Source organism: Stenella coeruleoalba (assembly GCF_951394435.1).
Source record: "Stenella coeruleoalba genome assembly, chromosome: 11".
Lineage (NCBI taxonomy): Eukaryota > Metazoa > Chordata > Mammalia > Artiodactyla > Delphinidae > Stenella > Stenella coeruleoalba.
Genome location: NC_137157.1, coordinates 37,081,271 through 37,107,416, shown reverse-complemented (window position 1 = coordinate 37,107,416; position 26,146 = coordinate 37,081,271). Strand labels below are relative to the sequence as shown.

The following is a 26,146-nucleotide window of genomic DNA, read 5'->3' as shown; positions in this document are numbered from 1 at the left end:
TAAAATAATTAGGGAAACCTGTATTTAAATCCTGCTTCTGATACTTTCCAGTAGTGTGAGAGAGAAAACATACTTCTCTGAGATTTTTATCTTACTATACATAAAACAGAATTAAAGGGACTACTTTCAGTACGCTTTCTTTCTTTCCTTTTTTGATGAGCTTGTTTTTAATTCATAATGTTTCTTTTTTTCCCCTCAACATCATATTCTTTATTTATTTTTAAATGTTTTTAATTAAAAGAAGTTTTATTTTATATTGGACTCTCATGAGAACAAAATAAAACAGTTGAATGAGTCAGTTAATATAGTACTTGGGAATTTGTGATCAACATGCTTCTTCTCTTCCCCTATTCCACTACTCTGAGATTTTTGCTCATGTTCATTATTTCCATACTTCCATCATTGCCAAACTTCTATCATATATAATCATAAATATAGGTTTAATCATCAGTCACCTCAAATAAGCTAAGCATTCCTTAAGGCAAATGCATCTTTCATTTACCTTTTTCATTTCTATAAGTGAAGTACAATAACACCCCAGGATAACCTACATGCCTGCCCTTTGTGTTCCCGTACTACTAGTCACATGCCTCTCTATAACATAGACATTTTATTATAATGTTTTGATTAGGAATCTGTGACTTCTGAAAATATGTAAAATCACTGAGGGCAGGAATACAGTGTCTCTCAGCTTGAAAATGATCGATATTTGTCCTAGATAAAACCATGGTCTCATGTTACCACTGTTTTCTATTTAAGGTACATATAGCACTCACATCTGAGAATACTGTGGTGAAAATGATAGGTGCTCTTCCTGTGCCTCTGGTGCTCACAGTTTGATTTTCTCTTTAACCCCAAGTGAAACTCTTCAAACATCTAACAATCGTTAACTGCAGATAAAGCCAGGCTCAGCACTGCATTAGTAGTTTGGGGAGATATGGAGATATAAGATAAAATCTCTATATTATCAGAGAATGCATTTGGAGAAAAAAAAATACATGAAATGACACTGAGCAAGACAGCATTAATAAGTTTAGGCTTGTATTTTAAGTTATGAGGCACACAGTGGAATATTAGGAGGAAGAGAGGCAGATTTGAAATCAGATTTTGAAATATAGTAAGAAGATTAATAATTTATTTTCCAGATTAGTGTTTTCCAAATCTAATTATATGAGTTATCTGAGGTGATTATTAAAAATATGAAATGGAAGTATCCAGAGAAGATGATGTCATTGTCAACAAGCACTGTGATTTCTTATTTTCTGTGAAGTTTTTGAAAACTGTTCTAGAGGACTAGGAGCCATGAAAAAAATATTTTTCTAACACCTTCATTGAGAAATAATTTAAATACCACAAAATTCATCTGCTTTAAGTGTGCAATGCCATGATTTTAATGGATAGAGTTATATAATCATCACCACAATACAATTTTAGAATATTCCCATTACCCCAAGATCCCTAGTGCTCACTTGCAGTTACTTCATTTTCCCACCTCTATCCCTAGGAAACTATTAGTCTACTCTCCATCTCTATAGCTTTGCCTTTTCTAGATATTTCATATACACGGAATCATACTTTATGTGATCTTCTGTGATTGGCTTCTTCCCCTTAGCATAATGCTTTTTAGTTTCACTTATGCTGTAGTATCAGTAGTTTGCTATTGGTATGGCTGAATAGCATTTCATTATATGGATATACAGTATTTTGTCCATTTGCCAATTGAGGGATGTTTTTTCCACCTCCATTTTTGGCTATTATGAATAATTCTGTTATGAACATTTGTAAACAGACTATATGTGGACATATGTTTTCATTTCTCTTGGGTAGATTTCTAAGAATGGAATTTATGTTTAACTTTTTTAGTTTTTGATAGTGGCTGTACTATATTAGATGCCAATCAGCAATTTATGGAAGTTCTAGGTTCTCTACAACATCATTAACACTTGATATTGGCTGTCTTTTTGATTATAACATTCTCGGATGTCAACTGCAATCTCATTTTGGTTTCAGTTTGGAATTCCTAATGACTAAAGGTGTTGAGTATATTTACATGTGTTTATTGATATCCACTTATCATCATTAGTGAAACGTCTATTCAAGTTGTTTGCCCACTTTTTTAATGTTCCGATATCTTATTTTTTTCCAGCTTTATTGAGATATAATTAACATATAACATTGTGTAGGTTTAACGTCCACAATATGATTGATTACATTTAAACATCATAAAATGATTACCACAGCAGGATTAGTTAACACCTCCATCACATCAAGTAATTACTGTTTCTTCCTTGTGCTGAGAGCATTTAAGTTCTACTCTCTCAGCAATTTTCAGGTATGTAATACAGTATTATTAACTACGGTCACAATGCTGTACGTTAGATCCCCAGAAAGTATTCATCTTATAACTTGAAGTTTGTATCCTTTGACCAACATTTCCTTATTCTCCCTCCACATACTACGTCTCCACTCCTGCTCCCAGTCCCTGGCAACCACCATTCTACAATCTGTTTCTATGATTTCGGCTTTTTTAGATTCCACATATAAGTGATATCACGCAGTATTTGTCTTTATCTGACTCATTTCACTTAGCATAATGCCCTCAAGGTCCATCCATGTTGTTGCAAATGGCAGGATTTCCTTCTTTCTCATGACTGAACAGTATTCCTTCATGTATATATCACATCTTCTTTATCCATTCATTTGCTAACAGACACTTAGGTTGTTTCCATATCTTGGCTATTGTGAGTAATGCTGCAATGAAAATGGGAATGCAGATATCTCTTTTTGAGGTCCTGATTTCATTTCCTTTGGATATATATCCAGGAGTGGATTGCTGGATTATATGATAATTCTGTTTTTACTTTTTAGAGGAACCTCCATACTCTTTTCCATAGTGAGTGTACCAATTTTGTTGGTGCTGCAACTTGTCCACTGGAAACCTGGACTTCCATAAAGGCTCTCTTGATTATTGGTGATTGTCTAAGACATTGTTCTCCAGTGTCTTCTGGACCCCAGCCAAGAGGGGCTGGAGACAGTTCACAGGCCACTGCAGGGTCCACAGCTGGGACCAGGGTCTATATGTCTATCACTCAATACATAGTGGGTGAGACTCCTCCCAGATCTCTTGGCATATAGTGCTGAATCCCACAGCTTCCACAAAGGCACTTTAATCCATGAATGGAATGCCAAATTGTTGTTGTTGAGGGGGCAGTTTGAGTGAGGGACTATTATTAGACTATGTTGTTGACATCACTTTCTGTTTAGGAATATTTTAATTATCTTATTATTGAATTGTGAGAGTTCCTATTATATCCTGAGTACAAGTCCTTTATCAGATAAATAATTTGGGAATGTTTTCTTCTAGTTGTCTTTGTCTTTTTATTTTTCTTTATGGTGGCTTATAAAGTATCCATTTTAAAATTTTGATGAAGTCCAATATATCAGTTTTAATGGATTATGTTTATAGTGCCATGTATCTTTGCCTAATCCAAGGTCTCAAAGATTCTCTCCAATTTTTCTTCTTCTAAAATGCATACTGTTTTGCTCTAACATTTAGGTCTCTGGGCCATTTTGAGTTAAGTTTTGTGTATGGTATGGGGTAAGAATCTAAATTAATATTTTTATGTGAATATCCAATTATCCCAGCATTTTTTGTTGAAAAGTCTATATTTTCCACATTAAACTGTCTTGGTATATTTGTTAAAAATCAATTGACCATAAATCTAAGAGTTTTGTTTGGTACTTTCTCTTGTCTTCCATTGTTCTATCATTATGTCTGTGCTTAATCTATTTTAAGGATATGTTTATCCTTAAGCTATCTTTTTTGTGGTACGCGGGCCTCTCACTGTTGTGGCCTCTCCCGTTGCGGAGCACAGGCTCTGGACGCACAGGCTTAGCGGCCGTGGTTCACGGGCCCAGCCGCTCCACGGCATGTGGGATCCTCCCGGACCGGAGCACGAACCCGTGTTCCCTGCATCGGCAGGCGGACTCTCCACCACTGCGCCACCAGGGAAGCCCAAGCTATCTTGATTACAGCACTTTTAGACTAAGTTGTGAAATCAATAAGTGTAAGTCCTTCAATTTGTTATTATGTTTCAAGATTGTTTGGGCTATTCAGTGTTCTTTGCCTTTTCGTATAAAATTTAGAATCACCTTCTCCCTTCCTGCAAAATAGGCTGCTGACATTTTTGATAGGAATTGTGCTCAGTATATAGATCAATGTGTGCATATGTGTTGTATTAATTTTGAGTCTTCCAAAACATGAACATAGAATGTCTCTCCCTGTTTAGATCTCTTTAATTTTTATTAGCAATATTTTATAATTTTCAGTGTGTGTTTTCAGTATTCAGTTTCAGTACATATAAAGTTATGTATTTTGTTAAATTTATTCTCAATTATTTTGACTTTATTGTGGATGGAACTGTTTTCTTAATTTATTTTTTTACTTTTTGATACTAGATAGAAACAGTCAATGTTTGCATATTCATCTTTTATTCTGTGACCTTGCTGAACTAGTTTATTGGTTCTAGTAGTTTTGGAGGTTTTTTGTTTGTTTTTTGTTTTCTTTTTGTGGACATGGAAGCATTTTAAGAAAGGGAGTAGCATACTCATATTAGAATTTTAAATAGATAATTTTGCAGCTGTGTGGAGGACGTATTAGAAGGAGGAAATGCTGGAGGAAAAGAGATGATTTTTCAACACTGTTGCAATAGTTACTGACAACCAGAATCCAGCAGGAATATGTAACAAAACTAAGAATACATCAGAAAATGAATTAAGAAAGATAATTGATTACTATTTTCACAGTACTGGGCATGTTTATTTTAAGAAAATTGCTTTAAGCTGTCTTTTCAATTAAGTACATTATTGAGCTCATTAAAGCTTATAGCCTTCTGCTTCTAATAATGGCGTCTGCAAGTTGAATGAGCTTTGCTGATAAGAAAAACTACAAATATTACACATTAAAAAAAATTGGTTTACTTATGATCTAATACAATAAGATCAAATAAATAAATAAATAAAGGTACAAATAAGATTCCTGATAAATCATAAAGAGACAAAGGGATAGAAAATAAAGAAAGGGTATATGAGGCATAGAATACAAAATGAGAATAAGCATACAGGAAGTAGAATTCAAGAATTAAAGGAAAAACAGAATTTGACGGTAGCAATGATTTCTAAAAATGAATAAGAATTTTCCCAAAATAATAAAAGGCATTAAGTTACAGTGTCAGTAATACCTATGAACACAAAACAGGAAAAAATAAATACATTTTATTGTAAGATCATCATAGTAAAACTTCTTAAAAAAAAGAAACATTCTTTAAAGCAGCCAAAAGGAAAAACAAAAAAAAGTACAATTTATTCTCAAGGAGGCAACAATTAAATTGGCTACTGCCTTTTCAATAGCAACAATGAAGTTCAAAATAAAATGATATGTTAAAAGTGCCAAAAGAAAATACCACTAACCTAAAATTCTATATCTAGCAAAAACATCCTTGAAGAATAAAGGTGAAATAAAGGCATCTTCAGAAAGTCCTAAGCTGAGAAATTACTTATCTTTAGATCTACACTAAAGAAAATATCGAAGGCTGCTCTTCAGGTAGAATAAAAATGACCTCAGATGTAAGATCTGAGATCCAGAAAGAGTGATTAGTAACACAAATGGTAAATGTATAAATAATCTAAGGGAAATATTGCCTCTAGACAGCTACAAAATAATATCTTCACATCATACACATGGAAATATAAGGCAGGAAAAGTACACATTAACATTACACTTTGGAAATGGGAGGGAAGTCCAAAAGGGAGGGGATATCTGTATGTTTATGGCTGATTCATTTTGTTGTGCAGTGGAGACTAACACAACATTGTAAAGCAACCATACTCCAATAAAAATTCATTAAAAACAAACAAAACAAAACATTACACTTTGGTACACTGAAAATGGATGTTGTAATTTATACATTAACTATTAGAAGAAAAGCAAGAGTGTAAAAGTGCCAGAGTAATAGAGGGAGGAAATTGAATGATAAAAAATACATAGTTAATCAATTCAAAAGGAGACATGAAATGTTAATAACAGAAATGCAAAACATATAGAGAAAATAAAAAGCCCTTAGTAAGATAGTAGATTAAGTACAAATATACAGGTAATCACAGTAAATATAGAGAGACCAAATAATTTAAAAAGAAAGATTGACAGACTGCATAAAAATAAAATCCAGAAACTATTTGCTATTTGTGATACATGTACAGACAGACACATTGAAAGTAAAAGGATAGAAAAAGATGCACAGTGCAAACACTAACAAAAAAGAAATCTGCTATAATACTATTAAAATCAGACACAATAGAATTTATGAGAAAATGCCTGTCTAGGACACTTCATGATGACATAAGGTTAAATTGGCCATGAAGTTAACAATGATTCAGCTGAATGCAACTAATAAAAGCCTCAAAACATACGCAAAAATTAATAGAATTGTAAAGAGAAATAGGAACTCTATAATCATAGTGGGAGTCATTAAAACTTGTGATTTATACCAACATAGAACTTTAGACTTGGAATTGTAAAATGAAATTACCTTTTTAAAAGAAAAGTTACATTTACTTAGCAATGTTACTTAAAAAAATGTGATTTTAGAAATCACATCTTTTCTATGAAAAAGATGCTAGTAGATAAGTTTCTTCTGTCTCTAGCAGTGTAAACTGCCATGGAATATTTTGTACAGACTGAATATAGTTCATAGGACCACATTCTGATGACAGAGTATATCAGGCAATAAAATCTTTAGATGACATTTTAAATAAGAATTGTTAAATAATATTTCCCGTATATAAAATTAACAATGATAAAATAATATGGCCATTATTTGGAATTAATTGATCATTAGGTGAGAACTTCATCATGAAAAACTTTCAAATTAATAACCAGTATTTTTTTAACTTAGTCAATTAAAAATCTATAAGTCATCAAAACATGAGTGAATTTTCTAAACTCTTAACAGGAATAGAAAAAAATTTGAGCCAAAATATATATCTTAAAGCAGCTTACCATAAAAGTGGGCATAAAAAGAATCATAGGTAAAAATAACCAGAAAAATTAGTTTATTGTAGAACATTGTGATGTCAAATTCTAATCATTCCCATTCTTCAGCAATTTCCTCTAACATCAAAATTAACATGGGCTTGCAGTCAAAGAAACATTTCAAAGCGGAAATTTTCTTCTGCCAAGGTACTTGAGGAATAACTGTTAATTCTTATACCTGCCTTTGAAAGGGACCTGAGATCTGATCTCTTGAACACCTCCTGGGAGGGGTGGGAGGAGGGGATAAGAGCCAAGAGAGATGAGATTTACTTTGTTCCCATAGCACCCATTCCAAGTTCCAGGATAAGGGATCTCACTTTATGGGAGGCAAAAAAGAGTTTAAAAATTTCATTTTGGGAGAAATGTGTCATAATTCAAGGATCAAGAAAGAAATTACCTATTATTCAGAATCTCACTCAATAAATTCTGTCATGTTTGGGGGAAATTAGTAGACTTTTATGTAAAAAAATCACTAGAACCACAAATAAAACTTGGATTAGAATACAAAGTATAATTTAAAATTCAAGTCCTATGTACCTTTGGCCTGCTAGTCTTCAATAAGATTAAATCACATAATCTTTAAGACTGTTAAGTAATCAGACAAGAAATTTTAAGGGCTTACTAAGGGCCATGCAGCATAAGCTAACACAGAGCTACTATTTTGTAAACTAATTAAATTGCAGAGGTCAATACAAAGATGTATGATATAATTAGCTAGTGTGTGATAGTCATGTTTTAAAAGAATTCCACAACTGTAGTTCTAAACTCTCTCTCTTTTCCCAAACTACAGCATTTTTATGGCTGCTACCTAGCTTTGAGCCATAAGGCTCTGAAGAGAAATATCCAGTAAAAAGTAAATAGTGTGAATTTCAACACCTTTGTTACTGAATCTAGATTTTCTCTTCAAAGATTAACAAAAAACAAACGAATCGTATGCATGCTAATATTAAGTATACCAAAGTAGACTATAAAATTTATTGGAAAACTCAGGTTAGAAATTCATCTTGAGAATACTAATGGCTTTTTTCTCTTAATATTTATTTTTAGAGAATGAGAATGAGAGCAAGCAAAACAATAAATAAATAAACTGCTTCAAAGATAAAAACTAACCCAAACATTCTACTTTTATCTTTGTTTTTCCATGAAATGAAAGTCAGATATAGATGTCAAACAGTGGTAGTAGTTTTGTAACATCACAAAACTATTCATACTATTTCTTTTATGAAAGCTGGCTTAATTTAGGAAGTAAACTCCTTAGTAAAAGAGCATGAAAAATGTGAAAAGAAATGAAGTTTGAAGTCAAAAGAACTTGGAGTAATATCCTTATTCATACCTTCAAAGCAAGTCATTTACATTCTGAGCTCCCATGCTCTGATTTGTAAAATATTCAAAATGCCACCACCTCTTGATATAAAACTCACTTCATTCTGGAAGGGGCTTTGGGGTGTAATATTAACACCAGACTCATATATACTATGACTTTAACATTATAAACACTTTAGCCATAAGGCTTTATAAATTGTATTTGTTCTTTTGCTTTATCAAGATATTTAATATATGCTAACATGTTTATGACTATATGACTTGCCATATAAGTACAAAATATAGAGAATGTGTTCAAAAAGCAAAGGAATACTTTTTGCTTTCATTTTATTATTTGGTTTTTTTGAACAACAACTAAATGCCAGATACTGTTGTAGGCAGAAAACACAGCTGTGAACCGGTAAAAAAGAATCCCCTGGCTTCACGGAATAGAATCTAGTGAGGGAGAAGGAGATAATAAACAAGACAAAGAAATAAAATATGCACTGTGTTGGATGGTTGTAAGTGCTATGGAGTAAAAGCAGAGAAGAAGGACTGGGAGTATTAAGGAGGGGGCTATTATAATTTTAAATGAGTGATCAGTCATGGCCTCACTGAGAAGGTGATATCTGAGTAAAGCCCAGAATGAGTTGAGGGAGCAAGTCACATGGTTTTATGGGGAGGCAACTTTCCCAGGCCTAGGGAAGAGCCAGGGCAAAGTCCCTAAGGCAGTTGAATGCCTGACTTGTTGAAAAACAAGAACATCAGGATGGTAGGAGTAGAGTAAGTGAGCTAGACAATAGCAGGAGATGATATCAGATGGATAAAGAGGAGGAGGCAGAGATGTTAGATCTTTGAACCAGTTTAAAGACCTGGGATTTTACACTGAGATGGAAAAGCATTTCAGAGAATTGAAAAGATGTGAAACAAAATCTGACCTACCTTTTATCAGAATCAGGATCTCTCTTGCTGTTGTTTTTGCAGTAAACTGATAAGGTACGTGGATACAAGCAAGGAGACTAGTTAGCAAAATCCTAATCTCTTGGAAAAGATGGTGACTCTTAAGATGTAGTTGTAGAGGTGATTATAGTGGTTCAAGTCTACACATACTTTGAAGATAGAACTGAGAGGCTTAACTGCTAAACTGAATACAGAATGTGAAAGAAATAAGACACCAAGGTTTTGGCTTAAGCCCACATAAGATTGACATTGCTATTAACTGAGATGCAGAAGACTAAATGAAGATCATGAACGCAGTTTTGGACATGTTAAATTTCTGCATTTGACAGCATGAGTCTGAAGGTCAGAGGAAATGTCTGGATTAAAAACGTAAATTCCGGAGTCACCAACATTTAGATGGTATTTAAAACCAGGAGATGGAAGGGATCATCAGTGGTGTCAATAGAGATAGAAAGAGAAAAGGTACAGGTATTGAGACCTGGAGTAATCAAGTATTAATGAGTCAGGAGTATGAGAAGTAACTAACAATAAAGACTGAGGAATGACCAGTGAGGTAGGAGAACAACCAGGCAAGTGAGCTGTCCTAGAGCCAAACGAAGAAAGTACAAGAAAAGTGTCTAATGATAAACAGGAATGGAGACTGAGAATTGATCACTGCATTTACCAATATGGAAGCTATAGATAATGTTTGCAAGAGCATTTTAGATGAAGTTGATGCGGTGAATGCCTGAGTGGCATAGATTCAAGAGAAGTGAGAGGAAAGAAATTAGAACAAGTATAGGAAAAGAAATTTTTAACTTTCTCTGTAAAGGGAAAGATAAATGGGGTGGTAGCTTGGTAGAGCATGGTTGTTAATAGATTTTTTAAATGGGAGAAATATAAGCATATTTAATATTATTTGTTATAATCCATTACAGATGGAAACATTGATGATGTAGGAAAAAGAGGGAAAACGTTTTGTCCTAGAATAGCAAGGGGGGAGGAGATCTAGAACACAAAAGAGGGAACTGGCCTATTCTAGGAACATGGACGGTTCATCACAGTAGAGAATAAAAGGCAATAAAATAACTAGAAACAATAGTTTCAGAGAATTTACAAATAAATATAATATTCAGTGGATTATAGGCATTGTATTCTTATTACCACAGCATATTCCTAGAAACCATAATTGGCCAAGGTCTTAAAATAAAAAAAATATATATATGTATACTGTAAACACAGAACCTGACACAGAGCAGGCCCTAAAATATTTGTTGAATAAATAATAATTGTGTATTAAATGACTATGAATAAATTAATAAAGCTAAGGTGCATACCCTTTATAATCATTTGAAATTGGCAAAAGTATACAACATATTAAGCAGTACTAGAATTCCATCTTTTATATGTAAGTAAACAGAAGCCTGAGAAGTTCAATCATTTTCTGTTGTCACAGAGTTTGGCAAAATGGAAACTGAAATCCAGGTATTGTAATTTCTAGTTAAATACTCTTCCCTGAAGCCTATACTGTCTTGCTTATTAACTTAAAAAAAGGCACATAAAAAGGCAAATTCATGGTATCATAAATATGAGGATTGGGATCCTTGAATAATTATATTCAGTATAATTATACCAACTCTAATAATCATTTCACATTTCATTAATGATAATTTTATTTTAATAAAATTTTCCTTATTAGAACTTAGGAGTAGTCCTGATAAGTGCTTTCAGTGGCCCATGTCTCTTAAAGGTTTCTACAGAAGTTTAATACTTCTTTAAATCTAGATGAACATAATGAAGTAAAGAAGATGGCTTAGAATAAAACAAAAGTAAACCATGAATGGAATCCTGTTTGAATAGGTTACTTAACCTAGTAAGTTTCAGTTTTTATCATCTCTAAAATGAGAATAATAATAACCACCACAATTGGAATGTTTTGAGGATTAACTGAGATAATACATCTAACCAGTTTAATGAAAGAGCTGGTTTCAGAAATGAATATTATTACATCTCCTCTGATTCCCTCAGGTGAAGAAATTAACCCCAAATGAAATTTCAGCCAGATGTCTTAGCTCTTCTGCTCATGTTTAGAAAATAAACCATCTGTCCTTTTGTTATGAAATTATGCAGTCTAACAATTTCATAGTTCTGGTTCAATACAGGGCTGCATAATATACTAGTTCTGAGCTCCTATCCAACCTAAAGATGTGCTATCCCCCACCCCTCACACATACTTCAAAGCTTGAAACGAGCCTGAACTAGGTCTGAATTAGAGGATGAGGGCATGGTGGTCTCTCTTTACTCTGACATCCCCCACCCATAGCAACAGTTTCTGACCCTTCTAAGAATCAGGGCCAGGGAAGGAGAAATTGGGGAGACAGATCACAGTGGTATGGGCTGACCTAGTTGTCATCTATGATCAGGGCTTTCTGAATGGCAAATACACAATCAATGAGCCTTCTTCTGGGGTGTGTTCGTGGCTTTCTCAAAGAACCCCTCTGTAGGTTCTTCCCCGGTTTTACTTGACTTGCTCTCAGTCTCTTCTCTGAAATCAGTCTCCCAATTTGTTACTCATTGTTCACCATTTAGAAACCTGGGCTTCTAACAGTCTACTAAGTCTGTGGGTTTACACAAAGATAACCCTAAGTAATATCCCCTTTTGAGGGAACCATTTGCTCTTCAAAAAATTAATCTTTGTGTTGATATTGGAGGAGTTGCAGTTTATCTGAGAAATGACTCTTCAATCTGCTGTAGAGGCAGGGGCATCTCCAGCCATGGCTGTGACTTTTAGACTTCAGCCTCTATATCCTTCAGCTTCTGGAGGAAACACATCAAGCTCAGAATGTTTCCCCTGAAGCCCTTCTCACTTGGCTAAGTTGAATAGGAATCACCCCATGCCTTATACATGGAGTAGGAGATTATGCACAGCAGACCAACAGCTATGCAAAACAGTTCTGTCTCTCTTTTAGCTTTATCAACCTTTGTAGAGTCTTAAAATAGAGTTTTACCTAATACTGGATTTATTAGTTGGATTATATGTTAGCACATCCTGCAAATAAAGTCTTGTACCTCACTTATTTAGCCTCCCCTCAAACAGAAAGACTTCATTTTAATATCTGGATGCTTAAATAAAAACATTGCCTGGTATAGGCAGAGTGTTCAGAAATGTTAGCTATTACTATCATTCATCTTCTATTTATTATTTAACATTTAAAAAGTGGCAGATGAGGAATTGCTCACAGAAAAAAATTATGAGAAAAAAGTCAAAAAGACTTAAGAATGAAGACAATGTGGTGTAATAAAAGTTAAGAGGGTAAAATAGTTTTTTGGGTTTTTTTTTTTGTTTGGGGAGGTAATTTTTGAGAAGGGAGTTAATCACAGTGTCAAATTTTGCAGTGAATTTTAATAAAACAAACCTATTGCATTCATCAATTGGTTAGCAAGGTATTAGAGGAAAAGCCCAACTGCAGTTGCTCAAAAAGTGAATAGAAGATGAAGATACTGAGACAGTGAAAACAGACAAGTTGGGAAATAAAGGAAAATAAAAGAGATCGGTAGCTAAGTGGAGACACAGTGTTAAGGAACTCTTTTATTGGTGTTGTACTTGCTATCATTTACTTTTAAGGAACAGATTTGAATATGTTACCAAAAAGCCAGCTGAGAGGGAGAGGGAGAAATTGAAGATGCTGGAGACAAAAAAAATCAAAGGAGGAGATGAAAAGGAGGGGATCAAGGATTTGGAGGGAAGTATTGCTCTTAAACAAGAAAGGCAATGCTTAAGATTGGAGAATATAGGTAAATAAAGACGAGTATGGGTATAAATAAGTGTATGGGGGTATGTGGGAAAAGAGTGAGTACTGAAGAACAACATACCTTGTAGCCTATGAGGGGAATGGTTATGAAGAATTAAGGACATGGGAATTTCAAGATGAAATAATTAATAGAATAACTTGGCACAAAGATGCCAAGGAACATGAAGAATGAAAGAGGATCACTAGATTTGCAAAATGTGTACCCATTGGTGGCATACAGGAGTGTAGTTTTAGGAGAATGGTGATGAGAGAAGCCTGATTATAAGGGTTAAAAAAGAAAAGAGAGGGACTTCTCTGGCAGTCCAGTGGTTAGGACTCCACACTTCCATTGCAGGAGGCATGGGTTCGATCCCTGGTGAGGGAACTAAGATCCTGCATGCTGCACGACATGACCACACCAAAAAAAAGAGATATAAAGAAAGACAAATAAAGGGTTATAAATAACAGGAAATAAAGGCTGCAGATAAATACCATTTCATTTGGCCAGGGGAAAAATACCTAACTGGAAAAAAGAGAAACACATTAAGAATAGAATAACTATAATCAGAGGTAGCAAAATATGCAGCATCTTTCTTTTTGACAGGAGCGAGGGATATAACTCTTGTGTATGTGGTGGTGGCATTAGGTTTCATTGAAAAGGAAGGAGCTCAATCCAGATGTTATCTTCTTAGCACAACAGGAAGTGAGGAAGTGAAGAATTGGGGAAAACCATTTAAGAGAGTGTAGTTAGGATTTTTTTTTTTCCTTAAAGAATGATCAATCAAAGAACTTACAAAATTTGATAAAGATTGTGGAGAGTAAGGATTTTTAGTGCTTTCAACTTGTGCTAGTGTTCATTATTACCCAGTAAAACTTCGCAGTTAAGTTTGGCTAAGGATAATGATTATATTATCTATGGTAATAATAACAGCATCAATAGCTGCATGTAACATTTATTGAGCATGTACTATCTGTGAGGCACTGAATTGATCATTTGCCATGTTCCAGCTCATTTATTTCTCATAATGATCCTATGAGGCAGGTTCTATCGTTATTTGAACTAAGTACTTTGACCAAGGTTATTAAGCTAGTAAGTAGCAAGCCCAAAAGATACCTAGGTAGAGCGCCTCTAGAATAAAAGTGACTTCTGTAACTCTCTGTAAGTTTCACTTAAATATTTGGTATTTTAAGATGTTAAAATATAAATGTATCCCTCTTCTCCACAAGTAGCCTCTTTTAACTTAATTCCTCATCAGAATATATACTGGCACATCCCAGTTTATGAAAAATACCAGGTGACATTTTATAATGTTTAGGGTTTCTGAAGCACATACACACACCTCCGTTTAACTACTCCTAGGGTAGATATCATCCCCTCCTTCTAATTAAGGAAACAGAGTTTCAGAGAAGTCAAGTTACTTACCAGTGGTATCTCAGCTAATAAGTGGAAGAACTCCAATTCAAATTCAGATCTTCTAACTCAAGTCCAAAGTCATGGCCATTTAGTTCATTATCTGGCTATGTCCATTCTTTCCCCTCAACATTCTTTACATTAACATGTCTTTCTTAATTTCAAGGTTCACAATCCTATTTCAAATTCCCACACCTCACCAGAACTATTACATTATCACAATAAGCTCTCCTAACATAAATAATGACCAAAATGATGTTAACTGTGTTTCATCTGTCTTTGTAATTTTTCCACGTGATGCTGCATTGCTTCGCACTCTGTCTCTGGGCTTGGTCAAGGGGTATTACAAAAAAAAAAGAAAAAAAGACCCAAGCAGAAGCTTAAAAGTACTTGCTTGTTTCTGCTTTGCTCTTACTCCTTTGCCATCACCATGAAAACATGCAAAGACTAGCCTATTGAAGGATTAGACACATGAATAGAGTTGAGGGGCCCCTGTTGGTGCAGCTAAGGCCATCCTAGATCAGAAAGCCAGTTAACATACAGTTGACTGAGCCAACTTTCAGCCAACCAGTGGCATAGTGAGCCCAGCCAAGATCAGTCCAAGTCAAGGTCAGCTGAATTCCATAAACCCAATATTTTGCATGACAATGAGGTTTTGTGTCGTTTGTTACATAGCATTATTTTAGCCATAGATAACTGATACATGAGTATTATATAACCTATCCTAAATCAAAATGGCAGAACATTATTCCTTCATTATTGCCTTATCATGTCACTAGTTCACTCAAACTTCTACTGCTTACCAAGTATACAAATGTCTGTCCTTAGCTTCCACCACACATATGAACAGGCTGCAATCCTCCACTGTCACTATACAAAACCTCATTCCTACCCTACAGCCCTTCAACAAACAATCTGTTAGTTACTCTCCTTATTTAATTCCTATTTACTCTTCTCTTTTTAACTAGGTATACTGCTAGATCAACTGTCTCCTTTACGCAAATTAGGAACACCAAGCCTAGCCTGGAAAGCAGAACACAGGCTGAATTTTTTTTTTTTTTTTTTTTTTGCGGTACGCGGGCCTCTCACTGCTGTGGCCTCTCCTGTTGCGGAGCACAGGCTCCGGATGCGCAGGCTCAGCGGCCATGGCTCATGGGCCCAGCTGCTCCGCGGCATGTAGGATCCTCCCGGACCGGGGCATGAACCCGTGTCCCCTACATCGGCAGGCGGACTCTCAACCACTGCGCCACCAGGGAAGCCACCACAGGCTGACTTTTAATCCCCCACATGTCCTTAAGCAGGGTCCTCTATGCACAACTGTACTGCCTGACGCGAAATACCCTCTAGCCCTTTCTAACCTTTTCTTAAAAATACCTCTTTAATATCACTTTCCACATGAAACTTTCTGTAGTTAATAACATATCAGTATTATGGTGCAAATACTTTCAGTACTTCTATAATCTTCTGGTACTGTATTAATTTGGATCCATTTATATCTATTTCCTAAGTTCTGTGGGAACCAAACTATGTTCCTTTTTTTCTATCCCCTTTACAACATATGTAATCATTTAATAATACACAGAAGACCCTTAATATATGCTAAATCAGATGCTGAAAAGAAATTTTAAACTTTTATATCTAATGACTTTTTGCAATGGAAGTTTCACTTCCCTTACCTCTCCTTTAAGTATTCTTAGTGAACATATTAGTAATTGGTAAATATTTGCTCTGTTTTCAAAAATGTTAAAGACTGTTTATTTTATCAGTATTCCTAGCAAATTGTTCTAATACTCATTGACATACATATGCAGAAATTAGTTCATCTTTAGCATTCTGGATAAAACAAATGCAAGCATTTACATATTTAATGCCTTGTAAATAAATGCCTCAATTACTTATATTACTTTCTTTAATCATCACAAACTACCTTGTGAGGTATTAATATTAACCACTTTTTGTAGCATGTCAGTTTGAAGTCCTGACTCAAGCTGATAATGTATGATAGAAACACATTACAAACCAGATCTTCCTATGTCAATTTTTTTCCTCTTTCTACATCAAAATGCATATACATTTAGTTTAGTTTTACTTTAAAAGCCCTCACTATGGACCTGGTACTCTGCTGATCCAGAGGGTTGTAGGTGATTGAGATATACTCCTGTTCTCAAGGAGCTTATAGTCTAGGGTGGGAAACAGACACATAAACAGATAATGTAATGATAAAATGATAAGGGTAAGAAACACAGAAGACATGTATTTGGGGATTCAGAAAAGACTTCCTAGAACAGACAAAGTCTTGGCTAGGATGAGAAATGAACCAGACAAAGATATTGAGGAAGAACTTATGGGCAGAAAGGAATATGCTTGAAGGAAAAAGACTGGAATAGCATGATGTTTGTCAGCACACAGCAAGCAGTGTGCTATTATTCAAGCAAACAATGTGACACATTTACAAAAGTGGGAATGTTAGGACATAGAGCGAAAAAGAAATTAAGGGTCAGGTGCCAAAGAACAGAAAAGAATAGAGAGATCTGAGGATTATTTAAGAGAAAAAAAACAGTATGGCCCAATTCAGAGATGGTGAAGAAAGCAATCAGCTATGAGGACTCTCAGGTGTCTGGGTGAGGAGTTAGAGCAGATTTGGTCCAGTGGGAGGCAGATGATAACTGAGTTTGGACATGTTGAATCTCAGGTTCCATGGAACATTAAATGGATCTGTGCATTAGAAAGGTAGAAAATCGGTGTATAGCTTAGAAACATCAGGCCTAGAATGTGGAATGATGTGGAATTATCAGTCCTTGTTAAACACAGTTACACTCCATCACATAATGAAAAAGTAAACAATATGGCTACAAAATATTTTCATGGTTAGGATTACTAAAATCACTGCTGCATGTGTTCATAAAAAATGTTATAGGAGAGAAATGACTAAAGCAAAGCACTAAATCATCAACAGCTAAAAAATATTGTATAGGCAGTTGAAAACATGATATGTCATAAAGTTTGACTCTGCTTTGAATTCTGTCCCATGTTTGCTAAAACAAATTTTACTTTTATGTTATTGTAGTAGTAGTTTTCAATTTTACATACTTTATTTCTGCCTCAAAACTCACATTTATGGGAGTCATTTTCTCCTTCCAGGTAAATGCCAAATGAAATGCCACCAAACAGCGCAGGTACATTGCTCACAAACTATTTTAAAAGATTCAAAGATACCAATTGAAGAAGAATTTTATATTCCTCTATTACTTGCAAAAAACTTATAGCCCTAAAGTTACAGATGAGGTTATTAAATACTTGCTTTAACAAATGACAGGACCATCACTATCTTTGAGGACCTGTGGATTGCTAGGGGTATTAAATATTTCTAATAGTAGAATACAAATAAATATTGAAAAAATGTGTCAAAGTATTTATAAAAGAGATTGGAACTATAACCATCTAAATGTACAGGCTCATAATCCCTAATCTATAATTCCAAAACTCAAATACTCTGAAAACTGATATTTATTTGTAAGTATATTGCAAACTTGATTGGTGGCAAAACCAGACCTTACTAACATGAGGTCATTTATAGTCTTTATATTTTCCACACAGTAGGAATATTCATAGAATTCTCTTCAGAAATATGAAAGTGTATAATTATAGGGTGCTTCCCAGAATCTGGCTAGTGGAGTGTTCCATAGGATACATTGTACACATACAAAAATTGGGGAAACTCTAAACTTTAAAACACAAGGGGTTTAGATAAGAGATTGTGCACCAGTATAATTAAAATTCAAGGGGCTTCCCTGGTGGCACAGTGGTTGAGAGTCCGCCTGCCGATGCAGGGGACATGGGTTCGTGCCCCAGTCCGGGAAGATCACACATGCCGCGGAGCGGCTGGGCCCGTGAGCCATGGCCACTGAGCCTGCGCTTCCGGAGCCTGTGCTCCACAATGGGAGAGGCCGCGGCAGTGAGAGGCCCGCGTACCACAAAAAAAAAAGTTATTTTTTATAATATTACTACATATAATAGTAATATTATTATTACATATACATAATGCATATAACATGTTATTACATAGTACATATAAAATAATTATTTTATAAATATTTACTTATAAAATAAAATTGTTAAAATCTAACAATTTTAAGTTTGTGAGAATAAAGCTGAACTTTTGCCTTTTCTCCTATTTCCAAAATATATTTTTTTTAAAAAAGAAACTGGTCAAAATGTTGTTTTCAGAAGAGAGGGTAATACATCAATAAGTTCAAGAATTTTAAGCAGGTGTCAGGCATTATTAAAGAAAGACAAATAAAAAATATTGGACAGCAGACTTCCAAAGTACTATTATTTCCAAAGACAGACTACATAACTGAAAATGTAAAATAACATATTTCCAAATGTCATAATAGTGTTTAAAAAGTAAGAAGGAGAAAACTATTCCCACATTCTTGTAATTAAAAGCTGATCAACAGGTAATTTTCTACTTCCACCAAAAAAAACAGATAAAATTTTCAAGAGAAAGACCAGATAGGAACTCATGTTTCAAATCCCCCACCACCGAAGTACCACAATTTTGTTTGAGGCAAGGTTGCATGTGAATTAATTATGTATTCTTAAGTTTTTCTCACCAAAATTTGCATATCATATCTACTAAGGGCAAAAGTAATTTTAAGAATGGGAATAAAGCAAAGCTTATTTAAGTCTTATCACATTTTCAGTTGCAGTAGGAAGGACAGAAGCTCCCAGGAGGCATACCTGTGGCAGGGCTGAATTGAGCTGTCTCTGGAGCGAATCTCTGTCATAGATGACATCCTGCAGTCTTTGCTGGGCAAGTGAGAGGCTTTCTTGGGTTTCCCGAAGGGTGTCTAGAAGACGATCCCTTTCATCTAGCATATTCACCATCAGCTGCTCAAAATGGGAGTCTGAGTCCGAGCCACTGCTTTGGGACCCCCTTTGGCTCATTGGGGTGTCCTCATTAATTGTGGGCATCACTTCACACATCATTGCTTAAAGAAAGTAAAAGGGAGGGAAGTCTTAGTAAAAAAATGATTTCCAGTAATCCCACCTGACCCTCAACTCTCCAAACTCTTTGCAACTCATCAACCTAATTGTCTATTTCTCCTCTACCCACTTCCCCAATTCCAATGATGCTAAAAGTTTTGACCTCAATGAAATATGGTTCACCGACTTCCTCCATCTAACATGCTTTCTCTTTTCATGACAGTCTAAATATCTCCTACCTACAAAACGCAGCTTGATTTAACCTACTTCTCAAAGTTTTTTCATGATTAACCCCACCTAATTCAGTTTATAATAAGATGTTACTAAGCTTATTAATTGATCACCTTTCTTTCCCTGCAAGTTTACAAATCACTTATAGCTAATACCTCCATCTTACCCTTATTCGTTATTATGTTGTTAACAGCAAGCATAGTGTTTGGCATTTAACAGGTGGGAAGTAAATGATGTTTGTATTAAATAATTGAATGAATTAATGTTCATTCTGTCATTTAGAAAATCCCCAAATAATTGAGTATTCATTTTATATAAAAATTAGCTTTTACTTTTTAATTTTGTTAATTTTTTTCATACAACTAACTTAAAGCTTCTTGACTTTACACCTCCCATTTTATTATTGGATTGGCCAAAAAGTTTCTTTAGTTGTTAAGTAAAAATAAAAGACACATTTTTCATTTTCACCAAGAACTTTATTGAACGTATTTACCCTTTTGTACCACTACCTTCTGCCATTTTTCAGGCAACTTCATAATTCCATCTTCCCAAAACATTTTATCTTTTTGAGCAAAGAACTGTTCCAGGTGTGTTTTACAGTCTTCCAGGGAATTGAAATTTTTTCCATTAAGAGAATTTTGTAAAGACCTAAGTAAATCGAAATCTGAAGGTGCAATATCTGGTGAATACGGCGGATGAATCAGAACTTCCCAGCCAAGCTGTAACAGTTTTTGCCTGGTCATCAAAGAAATATGCAGTCTTGCATTATCCTGATGGAAGATTATGCGTTGTCTGTTGACTAATTCTGGACTCTTTTCGTCAAGTGCTGCTTTCAGTTGGTCTAATTGGGAGCAGTACTTGTTGGAATTAATCATTTGGTTTTCTGGAAGAAGCTCATAATAGAGGACTCCCTTCCAATCCCACCAGATACACAACATCACCTTCTTTGGATGAAGACTGGACTTTGGTGTGGTTGGTGGTGGTTCATTTCACTTACCCCACAGTCTCTTCTGCTCCACATTATTGTACAGTATCCACTTTTCATCGCCTGTCATAATTTGTTTTAAAAACGGAACATTTTCATTACGTTTAAGTAGAGAATCGCATGCAGTCAAGAAGGTTTTCTTAACTTATGTGGAACCCAAACATCAAAGTGATTAACATAACCAAGCTGGTGAAAATGATTTTTGATGCTTGATTTGGATATTTTGAGTATGTCGGCTATCTCCTGCATGGTATAACGTTGATTGTTCTCAATTAATAACTCGATTTGATCGCTATCAACTTCAACTGGTCTGCCAGACCGTGGTGCATCGTCCAGTGAGAAACCTCCAGCACAAAACTTTGCAAACCACTTTTGACACGTTCAGTCAGTCACAGCACCTTCTCCATACACTGCACAAATCTTTTTTTTTTTTTTTGCATATCGGTTGCGTTTTTACCTTTCTTGAAATAATAAAGCATAATATGCCAAAAATGTTGCTTTTTTTCCTTCCATCTTCAATATTAAAATGACTACACAGAAATTCACCAATTTTGATAAGGTTTTTTTAAATGCACACTAATATGACAGCTGCCACATACAGTCTAACAAAATTGTTTTGAATGAAGTCAAAGATAACTAATCGCTACTAGAGCCAGCTTATGGAAAAAACGAACGAACATTTTGGCCAACCCATTAATTTTATATACTCTCTTCCTGAATTCCTACAGTAGTCTACACAGAGTAGACAAGTGATTCTGACTGAATTAGACATATGCTTTATGAAATAGACTGAGATGCATAAATTTGTTTAGGTTATTATACTACCAATTACACTTATTCCTTTGTTTCCTGTGAGCTGCTTTGTCTGGTTTCCATCCAAACAATACAAACTAACACTCTTTCAAATATTCCACAGAACAGATGCCATAAATTACATTAGCTAATGTAGCAACTTCACATTCTAACTGCTAATCAGGAGTCAGTCATAAAATAAATGAACTGTTCAGAATATTTTTAAATTATTTATTTAAAATAGAAAACACAGACATTAAGATGTAACATTGACCTGTTGTGTAGCATTTTAAAAATCAGAAATTATCTTATTTTCTCTTTTCTATCTTATGTTTTTTAAAAAAATCAAATCCATCTCAATTTTAGTTGTTGTACTGAGGCCAGGAGCTGTTAATTAGAGAGCTTGGTTTTGCAGAAGTCTGATGTGGAGAAAGGCTTGTTTGGCTGTTGATCCTGGAGCATTCTTTGGTTTTATAATACATTGTCAATTCATTTTTCTGCCTACATATTCCTGTCCTTGGGGAAAGTATTTCTGGTGATATTTTCAAATAAAATATCAAGATTTAACAGCTCAATAGTTAATTATTTTTTATGATTCTTGATATAAATTGGGTTACTGAGGAGAGAATTCAATTATCTGTGAATAATTTGGTCAGGGCCCACTGAAAACCAGGAGAAACTTTTTAAAAGATAAAGGAAAGTATTTTGTGACTGATAGCCTATACAAAAGAATTAAGGCGGTGGTAAATTTTAGAACAATTTGAGGTAATGCTTTGAATTATTGCTCATCATTCAAAACACTGGGCTCCCTGAAGACCAGAACTTGAATTGTTCAATTTCTTATTCACCCTAAAATATAGAGCAGAGTAGATATATAGGATGTATTTAAACACAAACTCACAACACACACATGTACACACTTACACTCAAACATTTGATATTATTGTTAACCACTTAATGGATGAAAATATATTTTTTGATTTTTTTTTAACCTGAATTTCATTCAGACAATATCACAAAGGTAGAAAAGATGAGACTCTTTTCTAACTGTTACAAATTTTCTTTACATTAATTAAAAAGGAATTGGAAAAAAAAAAATGTTCCAACACATTTAAATATTTAAAGCAATTAGTTCACATACCATGCATAAAATCCACACACCGAACAGCTGTGTCATTCTGAGAAATCATTATAAGAAGCCAATGTTTCTTTTTGACATTTAAGGTTAAAACAAAATACTGGGAGAGGAAATGGTAGCACAGTGACAACCTGTGCCAAAACACTTGTAAGGTTTAAATTTAAGGTTAAACATTTTCAAAACTGTATTTTAAATCATATCCTTCCTGAAGAAAGCTATTAGCCTGCCTCTACTCTGAATTACTTATAACAACTTTAAATTCCAAGGAAAAACATAACTGTAGTGATTACCTCAGCTACAGTTTTCTTCTGAATATTCTACCCTAATTCTAACAAACGTCATCACCGTGAGACATTAGACATTCACAAACTTCAGGATCTTAGATCAGTATAAAAGTTGCTCTTTGATTTAGTTAGTTGAAAGATGCTATGATGGAATTTAGAAAATCTACACTCAAAAGAACTTGATTCAATTTTACTCCCAAGGCATGTGAACCAGAGCAAGTCGCTTCATGTCTCCAAACTTCAGTTTTCTCCTCTGTAAAGTAGGAATAATAATGCAAGCATTTATTTTAGCAAGCCCATTGTAGGGGTCCAATAGGATACCTGACTGAGAACAGATTGTTAATTAATAAAGGACTATTGCAAATTCAAGTATTTCTTTCTATTATAAAATGACCAACATTCACCTTTGCAGAAAGAGCATTTTACCTTTATGATTCATTCTGCTTCCATGCCTAAAGGTTTAATTCCAATGGGTGCTCTAAACTTTTCAAATTTAATTGAAAAAAAATCAAGCTATGCAAAAGTTACTTAGGAAATAAGATGAATACATGCTTCTTTTTCCTCACAGTCAACCCAAATAAGTAAATCTAAAGTCTTCTTATCAAAATTAGAAGGAAAAAATTTGTCTGCAAAAAATAAGGCCACTTTCATGAGCTAGCTTAGTTTCTTGTAATAAAACAGAATCTTGAGATTCTGTCTAATATAAATTACAAAATAGTTGTATATTCCTTAAAATATAGTATAACTTATTTCCTAAATGCACATTTTTAGGTATTAAAAGCAATTAAAAATCTGTATTCAATGTAAGAGTCAAACACCCTCTTACAGAATGGATGAAATCTGAAGCAACTTGCATAGTACAGAAGGCTATGGTCATTCAACCTCTAGTCTATTTCATATACCGCTTTTAACTTTTAGAATCATTTTCAATATTAAAAACTGCAGTGTACCACATAATTCCTGAAAAACCAGAAAGGGCATACTAACAATTTGCTTTGATATTTGTCTTTTTGTCATCCCCTCCCCAGTCAATTGATATATGGATTATGTTATACTCTTCTAGATGTTGATGCCCCTTTTCATTAAATTACTGAAAGTTTCAAGGTCTAGTTAGAGACATTATTTTGTTGTGAAAAGAAACAAAACAAAACACCTAGCTGGTTTAATTATCTCAGTGCTTAAATTTAGCTTGAAGAATTTTATACCAGGAAAACCAACTCCCTTTTTCTTAGCACATAACCTTGACTGTCTTCTAAATCCCTCAGATTTCAAAATAAAAGTTTTGAATGCCCACTGGAGTCATTACCCAAGGGCTTTCAAGATCCAGTGTGTTTCTTAGCAATATGTGCTGTTCAAACAGTACCTATTCAGATATGACAGTGCTACAAAAGGCTTTTTTTCTGTCAATGAATCACTTTATTCAAACAGATCTTTAGGATTTAGATCCTACTAGAGAAAAAGATGTAATTATTCTCTGTAGTCAGTTTCTTCTGCAAAGATTTAGTCTTAAGAACTGACCTATCTCCACCTCAGTTAACCCACAAGGAATAATTCGGTGAGAGAAATCCTAGCCATTGTCTGATTACATTACATGAATATTCCTCCTCCTAGTTAACTCTTTGAAGTACCCTCTCCTCAGGAAATATTATTAACCCCTTTAATGGAAGCATTTTGCACTTTCTTTACCCCAGTTAATTTAGAGCTGGCCAAAGACCCTGCACACACCATACGGCGGGCTGGACAGTTCTCTCTCAGCCACACCCCCCCCACCCCCGCCACCACCCTGAAGAAGTTGACTTCATGATTTCTGCACCAAAACTGTTCATCCTGCCCAACAGGAGACATCCATGTAGGGAGAAGGTAGAGAAACAGGAGAAGGGAGAGGTTGGGGGTGGAAAGCAAGAGGTACGGAACAGTGATTGACAAGGAGGGAATCTGCATCTCATCTTCCCTGGGGGCGGGGTGGGGCCGGGGTGGTGGTGGTGGTGGGTGGGGGAAGGGGTAAAAAAAATAAAGCCGGGGCCGGGGGGGGGGAACCGTGTAACTCAAATACAGTTTCTGTACCTAATGTCTGTAATTTCGGGTCCTGCTTCTTCAATTGATCACTGACAACCGCAGTCTCCGGCTTGACGAGCGGGGAGGCTCACACCCGGCACTCGTGGACCATTTCCCTAGCAACGCGAGGAGAAAGGTAGCTTAGACAGTCGGGTGCCCCGGCGTCCTCTGGAACGTGCCCCGGCTGGGTGGCGTGGCAGCAGCTCGGCATCTTTCCGCGGCTCCGTCAGCAGCCAAAAGGAGAAGCGTCCATCGGAAAAATGGCATATTACAAATTTTGCTTTGGGAAGCAGAGCTCGGTTCAGACCATTGTCAAAGGGAGGAGAGGGGGAGGCGGCTCTTAAAGCAGCAGCGGCCCGATTGCCCGAACAGCCGCAGCTCCCCGCGTGCTGCTGGAGACCCGGGAAGCCGGCAAGTGGGGACTGGGTTTGACTTGTAGAAACTGAACCAAGCGACGCTGCTCTCCCTCCGCCACCGGGCCACCCAGAGTGTGGCCCCGAAACCTGAGCTTTGGGGAAAGGTGTGAGGACTATCTGGAAGGGAATTTCTCCACCCAGTCACCCACCCGGAGCCCCTCTGGAGTTTATGGCTACCACCAGGAGTTGGAAAGCTAAAGGGAAGCGAGTCCCCAGGGACGCGAGAAGCAGGGCAGGTCCCCTCCTGGCCCCCTGCCTATTTCCAAGCTAGGGTGTCTTATTTCACCTAAAAGAGGTGTTTCTTCTGCAGAAAGGCAAGCAGCCAGCCCCCCTACACCCAGCTTCGCCTCCTAGCCTCTTTGTAAGCCTCTTTGCTGGCATCAGTTGGCCCGTAGAAGCAACCTGCTGGGCGCCGGTGCGGATGCTGTAGCATCTTCTCTCCTTACTAGCCTTGTGCTGTTGTCGCTGCCGCTCCTCCTCCTCTGTCCCTCCACCCCCCCGCCCCCCCACCCACTCCTTGGCAGCCACCACCTCCTCTTCCTCTGAAACTAGGGCTTCCCCTGGAAGCTGCTGCAGTGGTTTCCACCGGCCCTTAAATAAATTCTGAAGTAATCACGTCTTTGCTCTCCTCCTCACGCACACGCGCTCGCGGATACACACGACTCCCCCAAAGCCGCTGCCGGCTGGCGCTGGTCCCAGTGCCCCCGGTGAAAGCAAGAACTG

The 26,146-nt window shown here is 35.9% G+C and overlaps 1 protein-coding gene across 1 annotated transcript in view; it reads right to left on the bottom strand.

Annotated features, from left to right (window-relative positions):
- PPFIA2 (PTPRF interacting protein alpha 2) overlaps window positions 1-25,336 on the bottom strand; it is a 474,947-nt gene extending 449,611 nt beyond the window's left edge. Inside the window, exons 1-2 of the mRNA XM_079936903.1 lie at window positions 25,017-25,336; window positions 19,277-19,527 (exon numbers count right to left, since the gene is read on the bottom strand). Of these exons, the coding sequence (XP_079793029.1) occupies window positions 19,277-19,525 (249 nt within the window). The 5' untranslated portion in view covers window positions 19,526-19,527; window positions 25,017-25,336. The remainder of the gene's footprint in view (window positions 1-19,276; window positions 19,528-25,016) is intronic.
- Window positions 25,337-26,146: the final 810 nt, after the last annotated feature.